General features: G+C 33.1%; 1 protein-coding gene across 1 annotated transcript in view; it reads left to right on the top strand.

The window, feature by feature from the left end:
- The window catches only part of DACH1 (dachshund family transcription factor 1), a 412,459-nt gene that overhangs the window by 275,490 nt on the left and 123,716 nt on the right, over positions 1-13,253 (top strand). The window contains exon 4 of the mRNA XM_090258266.1: positions 9,756-9,928. Coding sequence (XP_090114392.1) covers positions 9,756-9,928 — 173 coding nt within the window. The remainder of the gene's footprint in view (positions 1-9,755; positions 9,929-13,253) is intronic.

Genomic DNA, 13,253 nt, shown 5'->3' on the forward strand with positions numbered 1-13,253 from the left:
TGGGAAACAAATGAAATTCTCCAAGCAGGAGAGTAAGAATATAAGGTTAGTACTTAAAAGTAATGATGGTCCTTGAACCTGATTACAGCAGCAGATATAGAAACAGAGTAGATATAAATTACATAGATAAAATCAACAGGACATGAAAAGGAATTGGACATTGATGTCACACAGTGAGAGGGGAGATAAAGATGATTCCTAGGCTTCTGGCTTACACAACTGGCCAGTGATGTCATTTGTTGAGGCCAAAAAAGATTGGAGAGAAGGTAATTTAACACCACCTCCATATATTAAGATAATTCCCATAAGCATGCCATCCTACATGTGAATATTTTATGTTTTTTTTTTTAAATTGAACAGCAATATTGGCTCAAGTACAAAGATTTTTTAATTTCAACAAAATTTAAAACTAAAAATATTGTGTAAAACAGTGGAAATTAAAGCTGATTTCAATGACCATGAGCAACAATTACACATGAACATAAAATTGTTAATATTATATACCATGACATTTATTACTCTACTAATAGTATGGGAAGTATATTAAGTTCAAATTTTATTTGGTGTAATTGTAAATCTATAGGGAAATTACAATATCCTTAGAGAGGAGAATTTCTAGTTCATTTGTTTGCCTAATGGAAAAATAATTTGATGAGTTAAAGTGAGAAAAGGTAGAAATTTATTGACATTGAAAATGAGAAAGGTTAAAAGATGCAGTTACATTAACATGGGTGCATTATATCAAATTGCTTTATTTGCAAGGATTTTATGAACATATTTTAGACTGGAAAGCTTAAATATATTTCTGGAATTGTTATTTCTACACTATTCATAATAACATTCATTATGCTTTAGTTATGAAAATTAACAATCTTTTGGAATATCATCATTTCCACTGAATAGAAAATTTGGCTCTTGTTTACAATTATCCTATAGTTCATATCAACAAAACACTTCTATATTTAGACAATACAAATTAGCTTGGCTACTACTTCTTTCCTAATACGAGTCCTGTGTAACTATTTGCCCAGTCTGAGCCTGGACTTGTTTTATGTTTCGTTCTGTGGGTCTACTGTACTTGGTTAATACTTTGAGCATGATACTAAAGAGTTCAGAGAAAACAACAGCATCAAAATGAAAAGTGTTTTCTGATGTAATTATCTCTGTCTTCTCCACATAAAGTGGAGATACTGGTCCTCTTTCTTATTTTAAGTTGCATCGAAACTGTCTGGAATTTGGTATTGCATTCTGTATATAAATATTCCTTCTAATATTCAGTGAGTTCAAAATCAAGGCCATTTAAAAAGGAAACCATAGTCTATCTTAAGTTCCTAATGCTGTTTTGGTTGTCCATGATTTTCAAAGATTCTCCAGATAATTACTTTTAGTACTCTGCTTATTCTTTAAAGATCTTTTTAGATATTCCACCTGACATTAGTGACTTAAGCTTCAGCTCTGGTTTTATTATTTGTCTTACATTCTAATTCTGTAGTTATTAGCCATGATAAAACCTATTCAAGCAAAATTTTTAAAAAATATGTAGTTTTCATTTCTAGTATTTTGTTGTCACTTTGCACAGCTTGTTAACCCATGTTACTTTCAATAACATTGTGGAGTATGTAAGACAATAGAAATATTTCAACTTGGTGAATAAATTTAGCTATTATCACAGTGCTGATTAGTCAAAGGACACCGGTAGCAGCATCATTATATTATTACCATTACCATTATGTATAAAATAAAATATAGCAAATATATTTACATTCACAGGTAAAATTAAAACCGTGTTGCATGGCAAGAGTTTCAAATTCTTAATTAACAAATATTTAATACTCAGGTAACACAGAGTGCAGTTTAGATAATGATAGGTAGCTAAACGAATATGTCTAATTATTTCGGAGAAAGCATCATGTTTTTCTAAATGACTCATTTATTAGAATTCTTGACAATATTATTGTTTCTCTCTAAGAAAAAAAGCAACTGATGTCTGAACATACACTAAGCCGGATTGGCTATATAACAGCCAATGAGCTCTGTTTTACCCCCAGCACATCCGAATCAAACATGACACAAATTTTAGACTCTGGAAATGGCCTGATACCAAATTAGACTCTGGTATCACCTAAACCAACTAGGAGACATGTTCATTTTTTTTCTTTTGCTAAAACACTGTACTTAAACCAAAACATTTTAAATTATGCCCCTAATTAATTGTACCCTTAGGTGATCGCTGTTTCCTCATTTTATAATGAAGCAATTTGATGAGGTTAAACCAGAAGACTTCAGTGTTTGTATGTGCTAAAGTAGATCAAATGAGCTCAGATTGTCATCCAGAAACAGTTAAAGATTACATTACAGTAACTCATGAGAAGACTGTTTCTTCTGTTTATCCAGAGTCCTAGTATTGCTGCTGACATTTCCTTTCTCATTTTTTATAAAGGTGAGGTTAATCCTCTAAAAGATATAACTTGTTTATCCCCCCTACCTCTGAAATGCCAGCTGAACATCTGTAGCATCTGTGACAAGTATTTACTTTTCCTTAGTAGCCTTGTTTCCATTGTTAAGATGGTGTTGACATCCGTTTAAGTGGTCTCCAATGGTGTGGAGTAAAGGCCTCCTCTTGCCATCATTTTCAATGTAAACGAATCTTGACAACGTCAGGTTCCCGTCAGAGTCTATCAGTGTCACTCACTAAGCAGTGGTGTGACCATTAGTTCCTTTGAGATTTGCCTGCTTTATCAGGGTCAGCCTGTGGGAAAATCTGAACAAATAGTTACATGTCAACATACCTTTATAGGGTAATGATATTTAAATGTGCTTTTGCTATTTTAAACTATGGTAGCATAAAAGGCATTTATTTTTTTACCTATCACTTTAATTTTGTGTTTGATTATATGATTATTTTACATGAATTATATAAAAAAGTCTTATAAAGTACTCAAGTAATAACTTAAAACTTCCACTGATTTATAAAATAACATTTCAACTCTAGAGCATTCACATTTTTCCCTTTATTTCAGTTTATTTACAAGAACCAGTTCTAAAATTTTATTTATAATATAACTATATTTGTTGTTGGTTCTATTGAATATTATATAACAAGATATTAAATATAATTTTTTCTGTGGTCTCACACAAGAGCAAAAGGTGCCAGGCTCTCCTCTTTTCAAAGAAAGTAAAAAATAAGATATAATAAAATAAAATTGATGCTTATTAATATCATTTGATTCAGCATTACTATCTTAACTATCACTCAGTACTCAGCAAACATCCTCCTACTCCATCTGGAAGGAGGAGGGCCGCAGGGAGAGAAGACTTGAGGAAATCATTTTGATGAGGAGACAGCACTGAGTGGGGAGGGCTGTGGCTTAGTGATCCCTTTTTGAGAGTGCTTCCTCATCACTAAGTAAACAGAAGGGAGTTCCATGAGGATTTCTCAAGGATCACAGATGCCTCAACCTCATTTCATATTAAAATTTCTGCTTTGGTGTGAACTGCTTATCTGTTTTTTTGTACATATATGAGCAGAGGGATAAAGAATTGAGGTTATTAAGGGGCAGGAAGAGAACGCTGACAGCATGTTTGAAGGTAATAATTAGAGGGACAATAAAATTATTTTACCTTCAACAAATTCAAGAAAATTGAAATTATATCAAGCATCTTCTCAGATCACAATGTCTTGAAACTGGAAACCAACCTCAAGAGAAAAAAAACTCAAAAGCATTCCAACTCACGGAGAATGAATAACATGCTGTTAAATAATGAATGAGTTAACAATGACATCAAGGAAGAAATCAAGAAGTTTCTGGAAACAGATGATAATGAACACACACTAGCCCAAAACCTATTGGACATAGTGAAGGCAGTCCTGAGAGGGAAGTTCATAGCAATACAGGACTACCTAAAAAGGATAGAAGAATCTCAAATAAAAAATCTAATTTGACAGCTACAATAATCAACATAATTAAAATGTCCATATTACCCAAAGCAATTTATACATTCAACACAATCCCTATTAAAATACCAATGACATATTTCACAGACCTAGAACAGATATTTCAAAAATTTATATGGAACAAAAAAAAGACCCTGAATAACCAAGCAATCTTGAGGAGGAAGAACACAGTAGGAGGAATCACAATACTTGATATCAAACTATACTACAAAGCCACTGTTATCAAAACAGTCTGGTACTGGCATAAGAACAGGCATATAGATCAGAGGAATAGAATAGAGAGACCATAAATAAACCCAGGTCTATAGGGTCAACTAATATTTGACAAAGGGGGAAAGAACCTGAAATGGAATGAAAGAGCCTCTTCAACAAATGGTGCTGGGAGAACTGGACAGGGACATGCAAAAAAATGAAACTAGACCACCACCTTACACCACACACCAGAATAAACTCAAGATGGATAAAAGATTTAAATGTAAGCCATGACACCATAAAAGTCCTAGGGGAAAACATAGGCAGGACAATTTCAGTTATCCCACATAGCAATATTTTTTGCCAATATATCTCCTAAAGCAAGGGAAATAAAGGAAAGAATAAACAAATGGGACTACATCAAACTAAAGAGTTTCTGCTCAGCAAAAGAAAACATCAGCAAGATGAAAAGGGAACCAACTGTATAAGAAAACATATTTGCCAATGATACCTCAGACAGGGGTTTGATCTCCAAAACATATAAAGAACTTAAGCATCTCAACACCAAGAAGACAGACAATCCAATTAAAAAATGGGCAAAGGGCCTGTACAAACACTTCTCCAAGGAGGATACACAGAGGGTCCAAAGGCATATGAAAGGATGCTCAACATCACTAGCCATCAGAGAGATGCAAATAAAAACCACAATGAGATACCACCTCACACCAGTCAGAATGGCCATCATCAACAAATCAACAAACAACAAGTGCTGACGAGGATGTGGAGAAACGGGAACCCTACGCACTGCTGGTGGGAATGCAGACTGGTGCAGCCACTGTGGAAAACAGTATGGAATTTCCTTAAAAAACTAAAATGGAACTACCTTTTCATCCAGCAATTCCACTTCTGGGATTATACCTAAAGCATCCTGAAACACCAGTTCAAAAGAACCTATGCACCCATATGTTCATAGCAGCACTGTTTACAATAGCCAAGTGCTGGAAACAGCCTAAGTGCCCATCTGTAGATGAGTGGATAAAAAAAACTGGTAAATTTACATGATGGAATGCTATGCAGAAGAAAGAAAGAAGGAACTCCTACCACTTGCAACAACGTGGATGGAACTAGAGAGAAGTATGTTTAGCAAAATAAGCCAGGCAACAAAAGACAAATACCATATGATATTTCCTGATACAGGAGACTAATGAACAAAACAAATGAATGAGCAAAATAGAACCAGAGGCAGGTAAACAAGGAACAGACTAACAGTGATCAGGGGGGAGGGGAGAGGGAGGAGGGGGAGAAGCGGATAAGAAGGGGAAGGGTCTCGTTAAGGAAATAGTATAAATGACCCACGGACATGGACAACAGGGTGGGGATTGACTGTTGGAGAAGGGGTGGGCAGGATGGGGGATAGCAATGAGGGAAAAATGGGACAACTATAATAGAAAAACAATAAATAAATAAAAATTTAAAATTAAAATAAATATATTTGTAATCCATTAATTCTGACTGTTCAATAATCCAGTTACCCTTGGAGTAGTGATGGCTTAACTGTCTTTAAAACCTGGCTAATGATAAAATATGTATCATAAAAGATGACAAAAAAATAAAATGGGGCAAACCAAGAAAAATACTCTGAGATCATAAAAAGACAGAAATAGTGTATCAAGTTGTTTACTTTTCAGAATCTATAGCCATGTTTTAATATTGGGGTGGTGCAGGTATAAGGGAAAAATAATCTCCCATATATCATTCTTACAACTTGAAATTTCAGTTACACTAAATTTTTTATTTATTTATTTTAATCTTAAGAACACCTTGCTTTTCCCTAAGGAATACATGTCTTTTATAGGAGAGGAAAAATAAGTGCATGCAATCACTTTTTGTATATCGGTCCCATATATTTGAATATGTAGTTATTGATAAATTCTTAATGTCAGTATAATTAGGGCAAGTAAACTTTTGCAGATTATATAAATGCATAATTAATAGTTTTTAGCTAGTAACCAAATTAGTAGCCAGTCTTAATTTAAATTTTCTCTCTTGCATTCATATACCCACTTATATCTGGTTGCTGCAAGACTCATATTGGTTAATTTCATCCCACCAAAATCCTGCCATAGTGTTAGTAGCTGGCCTTCGTGGTACTTCTGGTTATACTACTTAATTTCATTATATAGAAGCTGTCTGTATTCTGCTGTCAGGAGTGCAGATCTGCCTACATTTGTGTAAGCAGGAATCTAGCTAAGACCATTCCAATGCTCCTCCACATCTCTTTGTAAGATCAGACATAGGACATCCCCTTAGTGCCCTCCTCCAACATTAAAATGTGACTACAGATTCTAAGTAATCAAAGAAGCGGATGCACTCTCTGAATCTTTTCATGAGCTCATGATCATTTCCTCTGGCTCAAAACCATTATATATACTTTATCATATTTTATGAGTTTTTTAATACATGCTTCAACACCCTATTATAGTATATGCTTTTTGAGGATATTAGGGCTATATCCACTTTGTCTTTTTTATTCCACTATAAAGTTAAAAAAACAGCATGATTGTACAAGAATCAAAGATGAGAAATGAATTAGTTACTTTCTGTTTCTCTCTAACTCCCCTTACCAAATATTGAAACTTTTCTTTTATGTTGAATCTTTTGTCTATTGCAAGTTTTCATGTGATTGTTAAAGTAAACTTTAAACTTAAAGGTATATATGTCTGTATGTTTGTATGTAGTCATAATACATATATACTGGCTTATATTGCTAAATATATTGGCTTAAACCAATGCATTTGAAATTATACATTTAATAACTATGGGCATGTCTTCTTCGGAAGTGGTCTACTTTTAATTCTTATTTATTCATGTTAATAGAAGTGAAGGGTGTTAAAAATGATGCAGAAATTGCCGCTGACTTGGTTAAATATTGTATATTTTTCATCGCTCTTAGTTTCTTAATTGTCTGCTCTATTTGTTACCCAAATGAGCTAACAGAATGACTGTTTAATAAGTGATGATTGGTAGAGATACTAGGAGAATTTAGGTAGTGGGAAAATTCAATCTAGTGTTATAAACTTATTATGGAAAATTCAAATATAGATGATTGATATTTACCGTTACACTAGGGCCTGATATCTTGTGTCGCAAAATAGGTGTGAAAAGGTATTTTGTCTACAATCTATTTCCCGGGATGATTTAATCAGAATTCTAGCTTAATATTTTACACCTTGATAATGTGAATAAATAGAATTATATTGCTTCTTTATTGGTATGAGTGAAAATGAAACATATTTTGGAAAAGTGAATTTTTCCATATATTAACTGGCAATAGTGATTCAAGTAAAGGAAGAAATCAGATCAAGTGAACAGAAAATACAAATAGATATTAGTTAAAAACAAAAATTAAATTGAATCCAAAATAATGAATATTGTTTTCTGCTCTATATATTAGTTAATTATTCTCAAATAAGTAATCTATTATGGAATTTTAATCCTTATATTGCTAAATATTTTAAATGAAAGGTAACATAAAGAGAAAATTATTATTTATGCATTTCCAATGCAGTTCTTATATTTAAATAACATTTATTCCAAAGTGTTATTTCTATATCCAAATAGTATGTGATTATGGCTCAGTTTTTGCATATATTTCAGTAAGGACAGTATAATGTGGTGATTTTTAAAATGATTTTTCACTAGGATCTTGATATGTGTCAAAAATTCATGACTAAAGAAATAAGGTATATAACTTTGTGAATATGAAAGTGAACATTTATATCACAGTATAGGAGCAAGCTGGAAGAATTTTTTATGTTAGTCATTTCTGTATGAAGCTATATACTTTTTTATGCTAAAAGCTGTCATGTTTTTTAATAAAATAATAAAGATATCAGTTTTAATTGATCCTTTTCATTGTTTAATAAAATTGCTTTGTTTGATTGCTGAAGAATTTGAATTGAGTTTTCATTATCCACTTCTGAACAATTTACTCTAAGATCCAGACAGTATTGAGCTAATGAGTTTGAATTTATATTGAACCTTAACTGTCTTCATGAAGTAAATGAAAAAAAATCATGGCAGTAACTAAATGCTCTTCATTAAAAACTATGTCGTAGAGATTTTACAATGAGGTTGTTAATAGAGCTAAAGCATTGAAATTGGAGTTTTACCAACTTTGCTGTTTCTAAGCATATTATATAAAAATGTGGTTTCTTTCTTAAGAAAGGAAATCTCATAAGCTGACAGGGATATTACGGACATTTTTAAGTGGTTAGTTCATATATTCGACAGATTCAGTTAAGCAGTAAATTAGTGTTAAAATAATTTAATTTGGGACATCAGAATTGAAATGACATGGCCACCAATATTGAAATGCACACCCTTGAATGTATGGTTTTAATTTTGGCACTAATATTACCACAGTCAGTTTCTCTGTAGTTGAAAACAAATGATGTATTTATTGATTCACACACACTTAATTTATTGCTTTGACATTATTTTCTTTTGTAAAGTGATCTTTTGGGTTCTCTCCATGATGTCTAACCAGGTTGGGCATATAATAGTTCCATGTTCAGAATTTGCTGTGGAATTACATGAGGAATGTTAACTCTGAATGGTGACTAGGATACTGTTTAATACAAGGATACGTTTGCATTCTATAAGTATCAGTGTATTTCATTTCAAGGAAGTAATTAATTTTCCAGGTATGTAAATAGAGCCCGTTTTATGTTAAGATGGTTAGTCAAACAGGGTTTGATTCTGCAAATAGGCTAACTGCTGTAGAAATGTTATTTTTCAAATATTTGAGAACCTCTCTAAGAAATAGAAAAACAAAAAGAAAATAGGGTTTAGGGGAAATTTACTTACTTCAGCTTATTTCCCAAGAAATTACTTAGCCAATCTCCAAAAGTAATATGCTTTTAAAAACCTCATTTTGAGCTAGTCACTAGAAGATTTGGAATAATATTGTATCCCAATAATTTATATTCATTCCCCACAGGCAGCAGTGATGGTTCTTGGGATAAGGAAACACTGTACTCTTCCCCACCCTAGGGACCTCAGGCCTCTGTTACCCACCCCTGCATGCCTGGAGTGCGTGCGTAGTCTTCCTCTTAGTCATCCTCTCCAGCAGCTTCAGCAGAGCTGCCTCCTGCTAAATGGTATGACAGCATTTTTAGCACTAAAAACGGTAGTTGCAGAGAAAAAGAAAATATCTAATTATAGGACATAATAAAGACCTACTACATTAGATAACTAATGGTGATAAGCTAAAGAAAACCCTAGTATTTTAAACAAGAATTAGGATGATCAGAAGAATAATATAGCAAACAATTGATCATTTGTATTAAACACACGAAGAGTCGAGATTTGATAAAGCATGGCACCAAACTAGTTAGGTGTAAGCCTAATTTCCCTGTGTGGTGATTGGGAATTGTTGCATACAAAGAGGACAAATATTTCTTGTTTGACTATCCTCATTAGGACATCTTTGAATGGCTCAATTTTCAGTGATGTATGTTCTTAACCATTTTAATAAATGGAATATACCATGTTTCATAGTTTTACTTGACCAGAGCAATGATGATACATGTGTATTTTTTTATAGGACTGGAACTTCCTTTTATGATGATGCCCCACCCTCTAATTCCTGTCAGCCTACCTCCAGCATCTGTCACCATGGCGATGAGCCAGATGAACCATCTCAGCACCATTGCAAATATGGCAGCAGCAGCACAAGTTCAGAGTCCCCCATCCAGAGTTGAGACATCTGTTATTAAGGTAATTTTTTCTCACAGGTTTGTTCAGACTTACACAAAAATATTATCTTAAGCCATCATCTCGCAATCTATTTTTCTTATTCCACAAATAATTCTAAATACAAAAGTTGAAATGACAGTAAATTATGAGAAAAATTACTAGTAGTAATTAGAACCAAGGGTGCAATATTTAGGCAGACTAGGCTAATTTCAAGTTCTTTATTGTATCTATTAAGAGAGATACCCATAGACAGTTAAAGGATACATTTAAAATTTTGTGTGTGCATATATGTATGGATGTGTGTGACCATACATTCATGCATGCATGTGTGTGTGTGTATGTGGTGTTATGAATCTTAAAGTATGGAAAATAGTACCTGATTGGTTTTCAGAGGATGAGAAGTGTTCAATTATGGTTCTGCCACTTACTAGCTGTGTTGCTTTGGGCATGTAACTCAATCTTTCTGATTTTGTGGATAAAACAGTGTAAGTGTAGAAACTAAACAAGATAATGAAAATGAAAATAAAAAATAAATAAAATCACACTGTAATTGGAAGATAACATTATTGTTATACAAACATTAGATACGTGTGTATATACATTATCTCTCTCTCTCTTAAATGTGTGCATATATATATATATAATTTTTATTTATGTTATTTTATAATGTATATTTAAAAGCATTTTAAATCCATTGTCAGAAAATATTAATTTTTAAACTAAAAGCTACCTCAATGCATTTATTATCTTCATTTGACATAATCATTTCCTCTTTTTTTCCCCTAAATATAATGCACTTGAATTTATTGAGGCCTCTAAAACACATGTTTTACATAAAAAGCTCTGTTACAATTCCAATTCATTGCTGGTAGGGATGCGAAATGGTACAACCCTTTTGGAAGACAGTTATGTTGTTTCTTATGAAACTAAATGTACTCTTACTATATGATTGCATATATACTCACCTCCTTAGTGTTTCCCCAAATTAGTTGAAAACATAGCTCTACACAAAACCTGGCATATGGATATTTGTAGCAGCTTTTTTCATTATTGCCAAAACTCAGTAGCTACCAAGATGTCCTTCAGATGGAAGGAGAGTTGACTTTGGGTGGCGAACACACAATGCAACATGTAGATGATATATCATAGACTTGTACCCTTGAAACCTATATAATCTTATTAACTAATGTCACTGTAATAAATTTAATAAAAATTAAGTTTAAAAAGATGCCCTTTAATAGATGAATAGATAAAATGTGTTATATTTTTTAAACATTTGTTAAGTGAAACACAGGGTGCCTGATGGTGCGCCACAGTTTAACAACAGAGTGTAGAAATTTAAATAAGGAAGTTTATTACTCACAAGTGATGGAGGAAGCCCCTGGCATGCCTGGAGGGGCCACATGGAGGGGCCAAGGCAGAGAGCAGATGGAGAGAGCAAGGCAGGACCTGGGCAAATGCCCTTAGGGTCTGTGATGGAGTACTTTGGGTTCCCAGGTTAAGGTTGGATTGGTCGGTTCAAATGAATAACAGGGGTTTGGGAAGCCCCACAGGCTCTGATCTATGAGGAGACTGTTGATCACAAGGGCTGCTGGAAAAATCATATCACAGACTTACGTTTGCTTGTGACTCTGTGATGCTCTCTAGGCCATGTATGAGCATGAAGGGGTTAGTGTTAGTTTAAGGTCTCTGCAGGCCACTTGGCCAAATAAAATAAATGCATAGGCAGCAATGCTATGGAATAGTTTAGCTAAATTCTTGATACCATGAATTGCACTATTATTCAGAATTTTAACAAAATGAGCCATCGAGCCAAGACAAGGTAAATGTATATTTCTAAGTTAAAGAAGTCAGTCTGAAATGGCGACATCCTGTATGATTTCAAGTGTTTGACATTCTGGAAAATGCAAATTTATGGAGATGCTAGTGATTGTCACAGGGCATGATACTATTTATTACGGATACAGGTATTATATATATATATTTTTAAAGGCCCTATTACTACTTATATAGAATATTGAATAACATGCAAGTAGCCTTTTTTTTTAAATAAAAGAATGGCTCTATAAACAAAGATGTGTACTTATTCTTTATATTATTTTCTAAAATACCCCAACCAGAGGAAAAATAACAGAAGATATCACAAAAGGCCTAGATCAACTTCTTTAAAATCTTGACCTGAGAGAACGCTAATGATAATGCTACATTATCCTAAGCTAAAAAATGGAAAAAGAACTTCTGAAAATTCTACTTCATTCTGAGTAACTCTTAGAGGGTTCCTTAGTTACCAGATGATTTATTAATCTGGGTATCACTGTATAATTTCATTTATGATCATTTTTGGTCATAGTTATTACTGAGAATTCAACATTCTTATCACCTCATTCATTGACATTACCTAAAGAAAGATTTTGGCTAAAGGAACAGACCTAGGTGTTCCCATCATTATACTTGATGGGTACTTAAAAAATTTTTTTTAAAATGTAGTATTAGTTATAGGATGTGAATATTCTCATTTTAAAAATAATTAGTAATAATTACTATAGAGAATTGTTTCTATAATACTAATTATGCAATTTTCCCATTCAAAACTAAGAAATTCTCTGGTAACATTTTGCTTAGATAATATTTAGATTCATAGGTAAAATAAAAATATGATGGAAGAGCAGATTTTATCAGTTTAAAATCAAAATGGGTGACATAGTTATGACCTATAGATAATTTGGACATGAGAGGGTGGCTTATATACTCTTGGATCCAAAAGCCTCCAGTACAGTAGGAGGCTTGATTTATTTAATTTTATTTAATTTGGGCTCTACCTAATGTCAACATAACACTTAAATAGTGAAACTTACTTTTAAAGTCTTCGAAGGAAGCAGCTGGGTTTCCTCTGGAAGGTGTCTTTAGTAAACAATCTAGATTATTGGAAAGTAAACATTCCTGTGGTTTCTTAAATGAAGGTTAAGAATGGAGTGGAGAGAGATATGGAGAAATGTAGGAAATGTGCAAAAACTGAATAAGACAGTGTGTTTTGAAATGTGTGCCAACATCCCTGAAGTTATAGTGATGGCCCCCTTCCTAGTCTCTTGGGGCAAATATTTTCAGTAACAACTACAGATAGATTGAATGTTTTAGTGGTGTAAATGGTCATAGTAGCTAAATAGGAAAACAATGGCTGTGATTGAGAATTATTAGAGAAAGTAAAGCTGATAGTTAAAATTACCAGCATGAAAGTGAAGTTCAGTTGGCCATTGTGGAAGTTATGAGAGGCCTATCTGTACTTTACCTTTGAGGCTGGTCTTCATCTATATAATTTCAAATTTAAAGGTGGCAGGTAAATATTTTA

The sequence above is a fragment of the Furipterus horrens genome, unplaced genomic scaffold (genome assembly GCF_987537825.1).
Source record: "Furipterus horrens unplaced genomic scaffold, mFurHor1.1.pri manual_scaffold_12, whole genome shotgun sequence".
NCBI classification, from domain to species: Eukaryota; Metazoa; Chordata; class Mammalia; order Chiroptera; family Furipteridae; genus Furipterus; species Furipterus horrens.